Source organism: Hemitrygon akajei, chromosome 1 (assembly GCF_048418815.1).
Source record: "Hemitrygon akajei chromosome 1, sHemAka1.3, whole genome shotgun sequence".
NCBI classification, from domain to species: Eukaryota; Metazoa; Chordata; class Chondrichthyes; order Myliobatiformes; family Dasyatidae; genus Hemitrygon; species Hemitrygon akajei.
This window is the reverse complement of record NC_133124.1, coordinates 167,079,520-167,096,032: the sequence shown is the minus strand read 5'-3', so window position 1 is coordinate 167,096,032 and position 16,513 is coordinate 167,079,520. Positions and strand designations below refer to the sequence as shown.

The following is a 16,513-nucleotide window of genomic DNA, read 5'->3' as shown; positions in this document are numbered from 1 at the left end:
ATGCAGGGAGGTGCAGGAACAAATGGAAGTTGTCGTCTAATGCATCTTGGCAAGTTGCTGCAGTGGAGGGAGGAGGTAGTCGAAGGACAAGGATGGTTCTGTACCCAGCATGCTGGCAATGTAGGGAAGGGGTGTGAAGAGTCCTAGGGTCAGTGAGAGTGAGGAGGGCGAGGGGAGGACATTCTGGGAGTCAATGCTTACCTAGCACAGTGAGGTTGGTGGCTGCCTCCTGGTTACCCTCAGGATAGGTGGCAAACTCACAGCTGTAGATGCCGTCATCAGACATGAGGAGACGATCAATAACCAACGAGGCGTCGGTCAGGCTGGCATTCCGGAAGTGGATGCGGTTGTTGGTGTCTACTGGGTAGTTGGTGCCATACTTGGGGTTATGCACGGCCATGTTTATCTTGGCCCCTGTTGGGTCCTTCACCCATGTCACCTGGGTGACCTGCACGCTGGAGGCAGGGTCGACGAACTGGCAGCGCAGCACCACCTGGTTCCCCACGAAGCCAAAGACAGCGGGCTCCACCTTCACATGCTGGGCAACAGCAGCTGGGAGAGGAAAGATCAGAGATGTGTCAATCAGCGCCCAATTGAAAGTCAAACCCAGCATGCAACAGCCAATGCTGAGTTCAAATCCAATGGCACCTCCAAAAGCCATTATCCAACATCACCCAATGTGCAGCGTCACCCTCAAAGACAGAAGTCAACATCATAGAGACACAGAAAAGTACAGCAGAGAAGCTGTATGGGCCACCAAGTCCATTCTGCAGAATTTCAACTGCCTAGTGCCATCAACCTGCATCCATACCCCTCACAACAATGTACTTGCACTAACGGCACTTTGTGCATTACTGGGATATTCTGCTGCTGCTGCAACTTATTTTCTGCTACTTCTCTATTTAATACTGTTTCTCTATCACTGTCTTGTTTTTATCTACCGCTTTGTTTGATTGCCTGAGAGGAAGCCAAACAGAGTTTCATTGTACCTATGTATAGTGACAATAAAGATCATTCAATTCAATGAGGTCAGCACTGACACAAAAAGCCAAAGGACCCTGTCCAGTGCTGTGGGATTTTCAATAGAGTCTTGTCTGAGCAAGCTGTATGTGACAGGTTTGGTGCTGTACACCTTCCCCCCACCGAGACCACAGAACCGATCCCTGGAATTCCTCACATCTCCTTTAAACATATTTCCTCAATCATGGAAAAAATAAACTGGCCGTCTAATCTGTCTGTGCCTCTCATACTCCCATAAACCTCCATCAGGTCTTCCCTCAGTCTCCACCACTCCAGCGAAAACCCAGGTTTGTCCAACCTCCCCAAGGTGCATGTCCTGTAACACAGGCGGCATGCCGGGAAACCTCGTGTGCACCCTCGCCAGAGAGCCCACATCCTTCCTGTAATGGGGTGACCATTACAGCATGCAGCACTCCAGCTGCAGCCTGGCCAAAGATTTATACATTTGCACCACTCACAGAGGCAACTGGGCTGTCTGCCTTCCTGACCCCTGTTGAATTGTTGTGTACAATTGCTTTTTTTTTGTTTTCTGGCAGTATAACTTCCCAATGCTTGTTTAAAGTGTTTGCTTATATTTTTATATAATCATCAATATGTGTGTTAGAGTGATTTTTGGGTTTAGGTCATTTGGCTTTGGCCACCGGTCTTCTGTTCCATGACAATGTACTGTGGATTTAATTTTAACAATGCATTTCCTACAAACTGTGAATACCAGTTCCCCCGCTGCTGGCGCCTGGGGGGTGGGTGTGACCAGAAGGTGTGAAGTTTCTATATAGCTTCAAAAGAAAGCATTGTCTACAATTGTAAATATGGATTGTCCTTTGTATTTTAGCAAATGACTATCGAGCCCCACATTGGGCCAGCAGCCCTTTCCACCGAAAGCATCGCCGTATGATGCCTGCTCTACTTCGTTTTGTCGAATAAGAAGCTGCTTTGTATCTACCAGTAACTCTCTCTCCGGTGACTTCATTCACGCAACAACATTTGTTGTCAGGAGCGGGATGCCTTCATAACCCATCGTGTGGCCAGCGATCTTAGCAGTCTAAGTGGGTGAGTATTTTCTGAAGTAGCACTCACACTTGGAGCTGTTCGGGTTGGTGGCACACGGGAACACGAGGTATCTCAAACGTGGAGAGCGGAACTGGTAGATATAAAAGTGGTATGCACGCGTGTGTTTATGTAGGAGAGGAAACTACGTGTTAACTTGCTGAGACGGAGCCACCAGTTGTGAAAGGTGGTAACCGACAGCTCGGGACGCCAGAGTGGGGTCGTGTATACTCGTTCAGGGAGCTGTATTTTAGTGTATACGATTTGTAAGTGTGATGCAAAGGAATGCAGCAGGCATCATAAGTTCAGAAGCTCAAAAGTGGCAGATAGCGGAGTAAATACTCTGCGGTTTTAAGTATGTGCTGTTTAACTGGAACCCCTCTTTTATATTTTGCATAGTGTGGAGGAATTTCAGCGAGAGGTTTTACCCAGATAGATCTGCCAGGATGGCACCTATTGAAGTCAGGCAACATCAGGTTGAGAACTCTGATGATCCGAGCCAGCCCTTGACAATGATTATGACCAGTCATAAGCCCTTCACACTCAGGGAGAAACAGAGCATTTTGTCAGAGCGTCCCTCACTTAAAGTCGCCTGTAGGAATGCAGAATCCTGGCGTAAACTTGAGGAAACGGTTGAAATTCACCAAATGCAACCTAAAGATATACACGTGTTGGTAAAAGCAAAGTGTGCGATGAATATGTGGGACAGGATGCCCAGGGGATGCGAGATGGTACCTGGGCAACTACCAGGAGTGCCAGCAATGAAGAAAGATATCGCTTTTTTAAAGGGGAAGTGAGGCAGTGACTGGGAGGAGGTGTGAGTAACTGGGGAACGATAATGGCAGTGATTGAAAACGCTGATGAGGCGGCCGTGGATTATGCAAAACGTAACTATCAAGCATATGAGGAGTATTCAGGGTTGGATGATCCAGGGAGGGACGACCCAGTCTTCCTGAAAATGCTGAAGGCCTGAGCTCAGCCCACCAGGAAGTTTTACATTTAGGCATAATGGACCCACTCTGCGATAGTTTCGTGGGCCAGTGAGATAGACCAAAGAAAGTGAAAGGGAAATCGTAAAGTGGCTATAGTGGATGCAGCTGATGTGATGTCCCACAGAGTTTGTTTGCTTTCCAGCAGCCAGGGCAAGAAGCCAGGAACTGCTGGAATAGACATGGGAGGGTAAAGGAGTTGATATGTTACAGGTCTGGCCTGTTGGGACATGGCTGGAAGCAGTCCAAAAAAAGAGGAAAGATGAACAGATGAATGTCACAGCAGACAATCTCTCACCCCGTCGGTGCCCAGTCTGACTGTCGATCAGATCAAAGAGCTAGTAAAGACAGCTCCAAGGTCAGAAAAGGATGTGACAGCAGGCCCCACTCCCACGCTGGTGACCCGCGGATGTACACAACAGCATTGCTAGGGGGATGGCAATGCAAAACGTTAGTGGACACAGGGACATCAGCATCGATAACAGACCTACCCTTGGCAACAACCGGACGGGCTGTGTTGACTCTCAACCTGAGTCCGGGGTGTAGGAGAGAAAGCAGTGAAATCAGAAAGAAGCGAGTCGCAAATGCTCAAAATCGGCGGAGTGCAGCTTCCAGTGTATTTCTGGGTATGTCCAAATATGGAGGGCACTATCCTTGGAATAGACATCCTAAGGGAAGCAGGAGCTGTTGTAGATTCGGGAGGGCGAGATATAATATGGACAAGTCAGGAGCAGCGGACGCGTACAACCAACAGAATACACGGCCTGGCCAGCATAGGCGCAGCTATTGGCCAGAGACTGGAGCCAGGATGGTGTCTGTGGGTTACTATGTCAGCAGTTCCCAGCAGTGCGGGCTAGACACAAGCAAGATTGTGGTCGAGTAAAGATAAACCGAGTTAAAATAGAGGAGAGGCTGTATAAACCCCATAAGCAGTACCCTATAAAAACTGACATACTGACAGCTGTCCAGGGTATAGTGAAGGAACAAAACCACCAGGGGATTCTCAGAGAGACTGCGGCCACTACTAACTCGCCTCGCCTATAAGGCCAGTGAAGCCCAGTGGATCATACCCATTAACAGGCTATACCGCCCTTAAGACCAACCATGCTGAAACTGCATCCCATAGTGGCTGGCCCTGCAACAATCCTGAATGGCTTGTCTCCAGAACAAAGTTCTTCCAGCCCCTCCGAGGGCAGACATTACTGTGAATAAGGCAGCCGAGGAACAAGAGGCAACTGAAACTGCAAGTGCACAGGAAGAAACGACAGAAGCCAGTTCAGAAAATTATATGAAGAGGTGGAGGCAGAAGAGGAGAGGTGGCGGATAAAAGGGGCAAAAGAGGGACCCGACTGGTGCTGGTCACACGGGGAGGAAAGAGTCGCGGTGGCCCCACCACGTATTAGGCAGATACTACTGAAGTTATATCATGGAGTGATGCAACAAGGAAGGCAAAGCACGATCACAACCCTCCAGCAGGACTGGTGGTGGCCAGGGATGGGTGGGGATGTTGAGAAATTCTGCCGCCATTGTATCATTTGTGCCCAGCATAACACTGGTATGGGCAGAAAGCTACAGCTGACAAATCAGCCTCGGCCGAGGGGACGCTGGGAAGACATCCAGATAGATTTCACAGGGCCCCTGCCGAAAAGCAGGGGGAAAAGCTACTGTCTAGTAATTACGGATCACTTCACCCGGTGGGTAGAGGCTTTCCCAACAAGGGACCGCACTGCCAGCACCGCTGCATGGATCCTAGTTCAGGAAATCCTCCCAAGACGGGGAACCCCAGTCCAGGTGGATTCAGATCAGGGAGAACATTTTACCGGGAAAGTGATGAAGGAAATGTGCTGACTACTAGGGATTCGACAACGGTTCCACGTACCCTACCACCCCCAGAGTTCAGGGATGGCAGAAAGGATGAACCGAACAATCAAGAATGTGTTAGCCAAAGCTGTAGATGAGACAGGAAATACACGGGCTGATGTATTACCGGGAATCCTGATGAGATTGTGTGCGACCCCAAACCGAACGTTGGGTCTCAGCCCCTACGAATTCTTGATGGGACAAGCAATGCGACTACCCTGTGGGGTAATTATGGGTTGCGGGGAGTCTGGGGCTTACAGGGATAGAATTACGCAATATGTGAAAGACCTTTGCAACCAACTTAAAGTGTTAAAGGACTGAGCAAAACAACAGCAGCGAATCGCTGATCAGAGAGAGCCAGAGGGAAAGGAGATGGTACTCTTCTCCCTCCTGCCACCTAGCAAAAGGTACCAAAGCATTTGGGCTCTCACGACGAAACTGTGCAACAGTTTCTTCCCCCAAGCCATCAGACACCTCAATACCCAGAGTCTAGACTGACATCTACAGCATTTATTATTATATTGAAGTTTGTCCTCTACTGTGCCTATTGTCTTGCTTATTGTTTATTTTATTATTGTACCACCCTGCACTGTTTTGTGCGCTTTAAGTAGTGCTGTGTAGGTCTGAAGTCTAGTGTAGTTTTTGTGTTGTTTTACATAGTCTAGTGTAGTCTTGAGTAGTTTCATGTAGCATCAGGGACCTGGAGGAACGTGGTTTCATTTTTACTGTGCACTGTACCAGCAGTTTATGGTCGAAATGACAATAAAAAGTGACTTGACTTTACTTGACTTTTGTCGAATAAAGAAGCAGCTTTGTATCTACCAGTAACGCTCTGCTCTGGTGATTTCATTCACGCAACAACAATGTGTGTGATTGTTCAGTGAATCAGTAATAGCATAGTGTAATTCCCTGGTTCATATTTTTACTGTTACACTGTATGTATTTCATTTAGCAGTTCTGTAAGAGCAGTCTGTTCTGCTGTCAGCCTGTTTGGGTTGTTGTGGAAGATGAGTGACGATGAGGAATGTGTGTTATCCAATTAGCGGGAGCTTTTCTTGTTGAAGGGCACTATGGCTGGTGTTGGTTTTTTTTAGTTTGGCGGGAGATGGAGAGAGAAGATGCAGGGGAGACCCAGTGGTAGGATATGACCCGGAGGGAGACCAGTTTGCTCCAGATGGATTGTGAGTGATGTTCGGAAGCTGGTGTGTGCTTTCACATTAACTGAAGGCCCAGTGCATGAGTGACAGAAAAGTTCAAGATGAGCTCCAACTTGTGCACATCTAATTAGACTTTTCTTCTTTCATTCCTCCTTTTCTCTCTCCTTTACAGTCAACTGAGTTTATCTTTTTATTGTCATTAACACCTAATTACACAGCTCTAATTATATGATTCACATCGCATTCCTGAGTACAGAATCTCTGAAACAACATCGCCAGACCCAACACCACCCTGTCTACTTGTGCGACCGCTTTCGACCCCCAACATCAACACCGTTCAATGTACTGCCATTCTTAGAATAGTACAGCACAGTACAGAGCCTTCAGCTGATCTGACCTTTCACCCTACCCCAAGGTCAATCTAACCCCTCCCTCCCACAGAGCCCTCTGTTGTTCGACCATACCGAGATGCTGTTGATAATGGGCTGCCACCAGTAGCTCCGAGCCGCTACTGCCTGATTCCTCCTGGTCGGAGAGAGAGTCAGATGAGGGGTTTTCTGCCGGCGGCTGCAATGACGGCAAGAGCAGCAGTTCAGGCCCAGCGTCCGGGTCAACTCCACTTCCAGTTCGGAGCTGAAGGCAGCCCACAGCAACGCCCAGTCGATCTCGCCGGGAACAGTGGCCGAGGGCCCTAGGCCCCCCCAGGCCAAGTTCGAGAACCTGGCGTTCTGGCGCAAGGCCAGGGTCCAAGGTGGTGTATGAAGTGACAACAGCTAACACACGGGCAGAAGCCAGTGCTGTGGTAGGTGCGGCATGGTTCCGTCTTGTACTTGGGGTGGCGACTGAGAGTCCGCAGCTTGGCCAGGCCGTGCGCAAACTGGCACTCATCCCCATCTTGTCCAAGAGACTCAACTACCCCTAATGTATCTGCCTCTATCACAATCCCTGGCAGTGTGTTCCAGGCACTTATATAATCAATCTTTGTACATATTCTATCTTATGTATTTATACTTAATGTGTTTTTATTATTATCATATTCTTTGTTGTGCGTTATTTGGTTCCCCTTTATACTTGGTTCAGGAAGTCATATTACATGATCTTGAATAACACTTGCTATGCACAAAAAATCTACCCCTGAAATCACCCTATACTTTCCTCCTATCATCTAAAAAATATGCACTTTCAGATTAGCTATTTCTACCCCGTGGGAAAAAGTCCCTGCCTATCCTCTCTTATCTATGCCACTCACATCTTGTACACGTCTGTCATGTCCCTTACACTCCTACACTCCAATCTCAGCTCACTCAACCTAATCCGAGAATACATGCTGTCAAATCCAAGCATCACCCCAGTAAATATCTCTCAGCAATTCACTATATACACCCGTTTACATCTGGCCTCCCAAAGTACATACCTCACACTCGCCCGGATTAAAGTCCGTCAGCCAATTCTCTGCCCATGTCTGTAAATGATCTACGTAATGCAGATACTAGAGCAATTAAACCTCCGGTGGAAGGGACAAAATGCAGTGCCTCCTTTGCTGAAAGGATATGCTTGTCAAGGATTTCAGATGTGTGAGATAACATCAACACTCTGAGCTATTGAAACTGTGGGTGGTGATATTACAATCGCGACAGCCACAGCACTGATAACAATCCTCTCTTTGGCCAGTGAACACCCGCATCTTTTTGTCTGAAGGCTGAGTGAAGAGGGCAGTCCAGGTCATGAAAAAAGGGTTCTCACCTGCAGTAGAAGGGGATGGGCTTCTACGAGGGGCCAACTCTCCTGGCCTCAGTGACTGGTCCAGCTCTCAGCTTGCTAAGCAGAGAGGCAGTCAGCACATGGCCATTTTGTCCACTGGGATGACCTGCCGTTGGCATGTGGGAGAGATGCCCCACAGGGTCACAAAAAGAATGTGCACTGTCCAGACACACGGCTCCCGAGGTTGACATCTCCAACTTGCGACTCTGGGTCTGGGAGGCAATGGCCCTCCCTACCCACTACGCCACTCTGCCAGGCCCAACCGTGGACAGGGACTTGCCCACAATGTTTAAAGCTGCCATAATGACGATGATACAAGATCAACAGAGAGACGTCTCATGTCAGTTGTGACACACATTGGCAGGCTGGCTTGTTAGACATCCCCTACTCTGTTCCCACTCATGCACACAGCTGTCTAAATTAATCTCTCTCACTGACAAACCACCCAACCACCCGGCACAGAGTACAGGATGGGGGGTGGGGGGTGGGGGTAGGGTACGGCCTGAGACGATGCTGACAAGCCCACGGTTGTGTGCAAATCAGGTCAGCACATTACAGGTGACTGCACAGAAGAGAGTAGGGAGGAGATTCCCCCGGATGTTCCAGTGATGAGGAGAGACTGGATCTGTCCCTGGAGTGGAAGGGGGCTTCCCGATGGAGATGGGTAATATTATGAGTGGTAGTAATGTAGCTCGTGGCAGGGTGCAGAGTCAGAAACTTTCCTGTACCGGTGGTACTGAATAAAAGAGGGCAGATTCCAGGGAGGAACGTTTCCCACGAGGTGACACTACCAAAGGAGGTACAGAAAAGACTCTCACCACAATGAAACAGTCTATGCATGGGCACTGGAATAACAGAAGCAGGGTGGGGGAGGGGAATGAGTGCCAGGAACAGGATCCATGTCAAGATCTTAAATATTAAATTTATTTGTCACATGAACATTGAAATATCCAAACATACAGAGAAATGTGTTATTCGTGTCAATGACCAAGACAGTCCACAGATGAGTTGGGGGCAGCCCAGGAGTGTTGCCATGCTCCCATGCTCCTGGTGCCAACGGAGCATGCCCATGACTTACTGATTAATACATCGCTTTGGGATATGGGGGCACTCAGAAGAAACCCACATGGTCATGGGTGAGCATACAAACTCCTTACAGACAGTGCAAGGAATTGAACCCGGGTCACTGGCACGAGAAACCGTTATGCTAACCACTACACTACAGGGCCATGCCGTGGTGCAGTTGGCTTGGATGTTGTAACTTGTGCTGTGGGACTCAAAGACTTACACCCAATAGACACCCCGGACCTCCCATACAGTGCCTGGCCAATAACCCCTCCACAACAGTTCGCTCACTCCTACTTCGTTGGCTGCAACCTCCTGTGGGCAACCTTGCAGGAATGTCATACAGCACGGGCACAGGTTATTCAGCCCATCTGGTTCATGCATTCAAAGATGGTCTCATTTGCCCACATTTGGCTCACACCCCCCCCCCCCAAACCTTTCTTATCCATGTACCTGTCCAAGTGTCTTTCACATATTGTTAATGCACCCATTTCTATGACTTTCACTGGCAGCTCGTTCTATATATGGACCACACTCAGGGTGAAGAATTTGTCTTCCCAGTTCCTAATAAATCTCTCCACTCTCAAAACTTAAACCTGTGCCCTGTAGCTCTTGATTTCCCAAAGTGAAAGACTTAGGTGCATATGCCCTATCTATGCACCTCATGATTTTATGCACCTGTTTGAGGTCACTTCTCAGTCAGTGTCCTATAACTACAGTGAATGAAGTCCCAACCTCTCTCTGTAACTCAGTCCCTTAAGTCCCAGCAACATCCCTGTAATCTCCTCTTAACGGCACTCCTCATTCCAGTTTAACGGCAAAAGGCCATAAGATACATGAGCAGAATTAGGCCATTTGGCCCATCGAATCTGCTCTGCCATTTGATGTTGGCTATCCCATTTCCCTCACAGCCCCAATCTCCTGCTTGCTCTCCATATCCCTTTCTGCTCTGACTAATTAAGAATCTATCAACCTCTGCCTTAAATATACCCAATGACTTGACCTCTACAGCTGCCTGTGGCTGTGAGTTCCACAGATTAACCATTCTCTAGCTAAAGAAATTCCTCCTCATCATTGGTCTAACTGGATATCCCTCCATTCTGAGGCTGTGTCTTCTGGACATACATTACCCCACCATAGGAAACATCCTCTCCACATCCACTCTGCTGAGACTTCTCAACATTTGATAGGTTGCAACGAGATCCCCCTCACTTTTCTGCATTCCAGAGAGCACAGGCCAAGAACCATCAAATGCTCCTCATATGATAAGACTTTCAGTTTCCAAATGATTTTTGCGAACCTCCTTTGAACCCTCTTCAAGGTCAGTACATGCTTTCTTGGATGAGGGGCCAAAAACTGCTCACAATGCTCCAGGTGAGGCCTCACTAAAGCCTTATAAATCCTCAGCATCTCATCATTTCATCCTTGCTTTTATATTCTAGTCCTTCAGCAGGGTCAAAACTGAACACAATATTCCAATCTGTACATCACATCGTCTAATGACCCATCCAATCTACTGACATGTCCTCAGTCAGCTTCTGTACATCGGTGAAACCCAATGCTCCCCCCCCCCCTCAGATCCATGCAGACCCTCTCCAAACCTATTACCCTTTTTAAAGTCTTCTGTTATAACAAACATACCAAATTATTCTAACATTTGCAGGGTCTCGATCTGCCCCTTGTCACATATTTCCATTACAGTGAGTAAATTGCCATGTGTACTGTTCACACCGATCAAGTCATTACACATTGCACTGTGCTAGAATAAGGTAAAATGATCACAGGCTACCAAAAATGAGCAATGTAGGTTAATGATAAAGTGCAAGATCATAATGAGGTAAATTATGAGGCCAACTCTCCATCTTCTCCCACAAAGGGACAACTCAGTTAACTTATAACTGCAGGATAAATGCTATCCTTGAGCCTGGTTTGTCTTTTCCACCCATTGGGAGAGGGAAGATAGGAGAACGTCGAGTATGTGTGGGGACTTTAATTGTGCTGGCTGCTTTAGTGAGGCAGAGAGCAGAATTCCCTAAAGTTTAACTCGGCGTTGAGTTGGTAGTAAGGAAGACAAATGCAGTGTTAGCATTCATTGTGAGAGGATTAGAATACAAGAGCAAGGATGTAATGTTGAGGCTTTATAATTGGTCAGACCACACTTGGGAGCACTGTGAGCAGTTTAAGGATCATTCCTTAAGAAAGAGGTGCGGACATTAGAGAGGGTACAGAGGAAGTTCATGAAAGTGTTAAAGTTTGTGGAGCATTTGATGGCTCTGGGCCTGTACAGACCGGAGGTTATAAACATTGAGGGGGGCAGGGAATCTTGCTGAAACATATTCAATATTGAACTTGGAAATATTGAAGAGTAAAGATAGACTGGATGTGGAAGGTGGTTTCCTATAGCAGTGGGGTCTAGAACCCGAGTGCACAGCCTCAAAATAAGGGATGCCCATTGAAACAGTGTTGACGAGAAATTTCTTTAGACAGAGGGTGGTGAATCTGTGGAACTGATTGCCACAGATGGCTTGGAAGATATTTCATTATTCATTGGAGATATTTAAAGTGGTGGTGTGAGATAGGTTCTTGATCAGTAGTTTGTAAAAGGTTACAGGGAAAAGGCAAAAGGATAATAATTCAGCAATGGTGGAGCAGGCGGTGGGGAGGATGGCCTAATTCTGCTCCTTTGTTTTATAATCCAAGGGTAGTAGACTCGTGACCAACTGAGTTTCTCTATTACAGTATGTGGTTTGTAAATATTTTCCCACCTGGAAAATCCAATTTAATAGAAAATCTACTCAGTTTATAACACATGTTGGAGTAGTGAACTGCAAAATTATTCTACAGAAGCCTTCAGTACATGGTACTTCCCTGTTTTCCAACCATTGCTTTTTCTAAAGAATGGGACTGACACTTAGGCCACTCTACTCCACGTGTGCCCTGCATGAATGACGAGGAACCAGAGGATGAGCAGTTTGTGCCATTGGTGAGGTGAAGCGCAGTTCAAAGTAAGGATCTAATTTAAAAGTACTCAAATAAAAACAGACTGATTTAAGAAAAACAAAGTCAAATACTTTGTTTTCGTTGCTCTCTCCATGAACTGCACTTCCCTATTGTCACCAGAACAGACCCTCCAGTAATACCTGAAAATTTCTACCAACTTTTCTTTTCCCATCTCCTCATCCATCTGGTTCCTCTCCGTCCCATCTCCTCACACCCACTAGATCCTCACCATCCCCTCTCCTCATTCCTCCGCTTTCTCTCCAAGGGACCCACATTTGCTCTACAGCAGACAGTGGCAGTATCTGTTTCAATGTTCTTTTGGAAATTTACTGCCATTGAACCAATGGAATGTAAACGAGCATGGGGAGAGAGGATAGATCTTACAGCACAGAAACTGGTGCTTCAGTCCATCACATCACTGTTGACCATCCTTGTCTGCATACATGAATCCCATTTTCCCACGTTAGGACTATATCCTCCTATATGATGTCTGATTTAACATCCAACTAATTGTTGCCTAAATGCATTACAGAGGATCTCAGTTCATTGGGCCATTGGTTAATCAGGGCAGCCTCTTACTTAGGACAACTTTAAAAGAACAAAAACTAGTTGAGAAAAGACATGATTTCCTCTGTTTATTTGGGACACAATGTCAATTGATTGGGACAGGAGAATGTTGGCCAAGTTTCTAACTAGCATCAGTCACATGCACTTTTGTGGCCATTAAAACACTGCATCGAGTTTAGAGCAAAGCATTTTTAAATGGTGTCATTTGCATGTGTTTGTGTTTAAAGAGAAGTGATATTTGTCAATGATAATTGGTGAGAAATAAACATGAAGGCAATTCAGAACTGTTTTGCTCACTGTGGTTTCAAGCATTCAAGCTTGGAGATACCAGAAGCAGCCAGGAGTGAATTTGAAATGATTTCACTACCTCAACAAGTTAAGGACTACGAAGGATTTGAAGATGTTGACAATCAACTCAAATGTTACAATGAAGATGAAGCTTTAGAGGATTCAATCACGACAGCATGGTAGAAGGAGTCCATTATCTACACTAGGTGTCTACACTAATTTTGTTCATTTAGAGTCAATGGCACCATACAATGGATGAAATTTCCCATCGATAACTATCAGAAGCTACTGCACAGTTTGATTGCCCTATTGGTAGTGTTCTAACTTAGTCTGCATTTCATTTAAATATACAATTTGTTACTTAAATAATAGTTAGCCTTTTTTATACTTTTAACATTTCCATGAAGTTTCGGATAATTGGGCCAGCTGCTTGATTGGGCCAAAATAGTACTGGTCCTGATGTATCCCACTACCTGAAATCCATGGCAATTATGTCTACCTCCCCCTGCCTTATCAACCACTCTCCGTGTGGGGGAAAAACTTTCCACTTTTATCCCTAACTTTTCCCTCTTCTTTTCAATACTCCCACTGTACAGAGAAACGGATTCTACCTTATGAGGAAAGTCTGAGCTAGCAAGAGCTTTTCTCTTTGGAGTGAAGAAGAGCGAGAGAAGGTTTGACAGAGATTATAGGAGGCCTAGATGAATTGGACAGCCAGAGACTGCTTCCCAGGCTGGCAAACAGTCAGAGGATGATGAATCCATGGAATTCAATGCCACAGATTCATATCATTTGGTAGGTTTAAGGCAGAGGGTCAATTTTTAAGGGCAAGAAAAAATAATGTGAGAAGTCAGGAAAATGGAGTTGAGTAATACCTACACAAGGCTGCTGTTTATTGATTACAACATGATCATATGTTCAGTTTGAGTCAACCAGCTCCAAAATCTGGGGCTCCATTCCTCCCTTTGCAACTGGATCCTTGATTTCATCGTTGGCAGTGCAGATGTGAAGTAACTTCTCCTTCTCACTGATAATCAACATCAGTGCACTTCAAAGATGCATGCTTACTGCACCACTCTACACCCACAGGCACATCTCGGAAGGCCAGATATAAACTTACTGATGACACACCTATTATTGGCAAACTTTCAGAAACTGATGAGGTGGTGTACAGGATTCAGATAAATCAGCTGATTGAGTGATGTCACAACAACCACCTTGTAATCAATGTCAGGAAACCAAGGAATTGTTTGTGGACTTCAGGCCAGGGAACACTCCTAATCGAGGGATCAGAAGTGGAAAGGTTGAACAGTTTCAGTTTCCTGGGTGAGAACATCTCTGAGGGAAATTACAGATGCACCATGGAGAGCATTGCATCACTGTCTGGTATGGAGCAGTTGCAAAATGGGCAGTAGCGCTCCCCAGTATCCAGGGCAGCTTGAAAAGGTGATGCTTCAAAAGGCCGTCATCCATCATTAAGGAGGTGCAGGAGCTTGAAGACACACACTCAACGTTTCAGGAACACCTGCTTCCCCACCACCATCAGCCATGTGTATTAACTCACTATTTATTTTCTTTTTTAAAACTCTATTTATAGTGCTTATTTAATTTAAATATATATTTCGATAGCACTGTATCGCTGCCGCAAAACAACAAATTTCACGACATATGCCCGTGATATTAAACCTGATTCCGAATGGGAAGGTAAATCAGCCAGGATCGAATGGCAGAGGTCTGAATACACAGAATGGTTTAATTCTGCTTCTGTGACTCCTGCTCGTGTCGATTCAGTTCCCAATAATCCTTTCTTTCATTCTACCTCCCCAGCACTGCTCAAACGCCATTCACAGCATGGAGCCACTGGTTCACTTTAGAGGCATTTTAAATCACGACTGCCGACCCCAAGGACTTCCCTCTCCAACCAATGTAACGTCACATATCCCTCTACTGCCCTTCTCCACCCCCCCCCCCACCACCCTTCGGGAAACTTAAGAAAAAAAAACCACTGCATTAAAAAGATTCGCAACTTCCCCGTGCTGTAAGTTCCAAGGATACGGGTTTCGGTTTGATGCGGTGTAATGCACCACACATTCCTATCACACACAGAGAACAAAAATACCGGGCGACTTGTAAACTGAGCTGCCGACATCGGGTAATCTAACACCGAAAAAGCAGTGACCTGCTGGAGGAGGCAAGCGCGCACACTTCACACTGAAAAGACGACTACTTTTACTGAGGGGGGAAAGGGGAAGAGTAAGAGATTGAGGGGAAGGGGAAAATTTCTCAGTCTTCACCTCCACAGACATCGAGGCCGAATCAAAACAACATGTTAGTTACCTGGGTCACGCCTAGCAATGGCGGGAGGCAACCGCCTCTACTCCCGGAGTAAAGACAGGTAGAAGCCATGTTTAATGCCATTTTCTCCAAGGCACGACGGGGTTCGGAAATTGGAACACAAAGGACGCACATGTTCTCCCCCAATCCCAATACAATTTAAAAAAAAATCTCACCAGCCAATAAAGAGAGAACGGCGATCACTTCTATAGAGGACATTTCGCTCTTCGCGTAGGTTTTGGCCCTGTATCTGAAGAGGCAACGCGGATACCTTCAGCACCCGGATCTCAATGGTTTTGTCTCTAGGTGGGTAAGGGGTTATCTGGTTAATCCTAATCCAGGTAGATCTTCGACCTAGAGCGCCACAACTCGCCGCCGATTCCAGTGGAAAATGTCCCAGCGTAAATTCTGCAACTGCAACGCAAAGGGAAAAAAACCTGCCTGCAGTATCGATTCGTCAAAGCCCCGCCTCTAAAGGGCGAGTCAGGCTCAATTAATCCACCTCTCTCCAACAAACTTCCATTCTCTCTCTCTCTCCCTCTCTCTCTCTCTCTCTCTCACACACACACACACACACACACACACACACACACACACACACACACACACACACACACACACACACACACACACACACACACACACACACACACACACACACCCACCTTTCCCCTCTTCTTCAGCCCGGAAAGGGTGTAGGACCGGAGGGTGGTCGCAGATACGGGAAAGGGTGTAGGGGATAAAGGGGGGGGGGGTCAGAGATGGAGAGGTGTTTATAGGTTGGAGGTAACTCACAGGGAGGGGTGTAGGGGCAGCAGCGTGGTCACAGAGATGGGGAGGGGTGTAGGGCTCTTGTGGGGGAAGGCACAGATTGAGAGGGGGTGTGGCGGCTGGAAGCATGTTACAGAAAGCCCTGAGGTTCATTACCCACGGTTTCCTCTCTCAATTTGGGAATGTATGACCATCACCGACACAGAACTCCAAAACTCCCCTCCCCATCGAGTGCACCAGAGGGTAACTGTTCTCCAGTCAGTGTGCCCCTGATTACCACCCCGCTGAGGCCGATCTGAAACCAAGCCTAATTGGAAAGTGGGATTTGGTTAGGGGATGGGCAACTTCATCTAGTCAAGCTGACTGGTGCTTTGGAAATGGGGTTGACCATTCCCATTTGGCTCCCTGTGTACTGTGGGGTTCCCTGATGGATCAAGGATCTGGATCCTGACCCTGAAAGTGTAGGAAGGAAGGATGGGCAGGACATTGAATCAAGCTCTAGGCCCCAAATGGGGAGCATCTCTGTCACCTGAGAACCAAGTGTGGAACCAAGAGTGAGTGTGGAAACAGAGTCTGAGGCAGAGTGTGGCTCTTCAACCAACCCTCCCAAATCCTTCATCCTTCCCCGTCTCAAAGACCCTTCCAACCCCTTCA

At 46.9% G+C, this 16,513-nt stretch overlaps 1 protein-coding gene across 2 annotated transcripts in view; it reads right to left on the bottom strand.

The window, feature by feature from the left end:
* LOC140732157 (nectin 1b-like) overlaps nucleotides 1-15,570 on the bottom strand; it is a 56,082-nt gene extending 40,512 nt beyond the window's left edge. Inside the window, exons 1-2 of one of the 2 annotated variants that reach the window (XM_073054402.1) lie at nucleotides 15,265-15,570; nucleotides 202-552 (exon numbers count right to left, since the gene is read on the bottom strand). In XM_073054402.1, the coding sequence (XP_072910503.1) occupies nucleotides 202-552; nucleotides 15,265-15,307 (394 nt within the window). In that variant the 5' untranslated portion in view covers nucleotides 15,308-15,570. The remainder of the gene's footprint in view (nucleotides 1-201; nucleotides 553-15,264) is intronic. The other variant, XM_073054394.1, reaches the window with a different exon arrangement.
* Nucleotides 15,571-16,513: the final 943 nt, after the last annotated feature.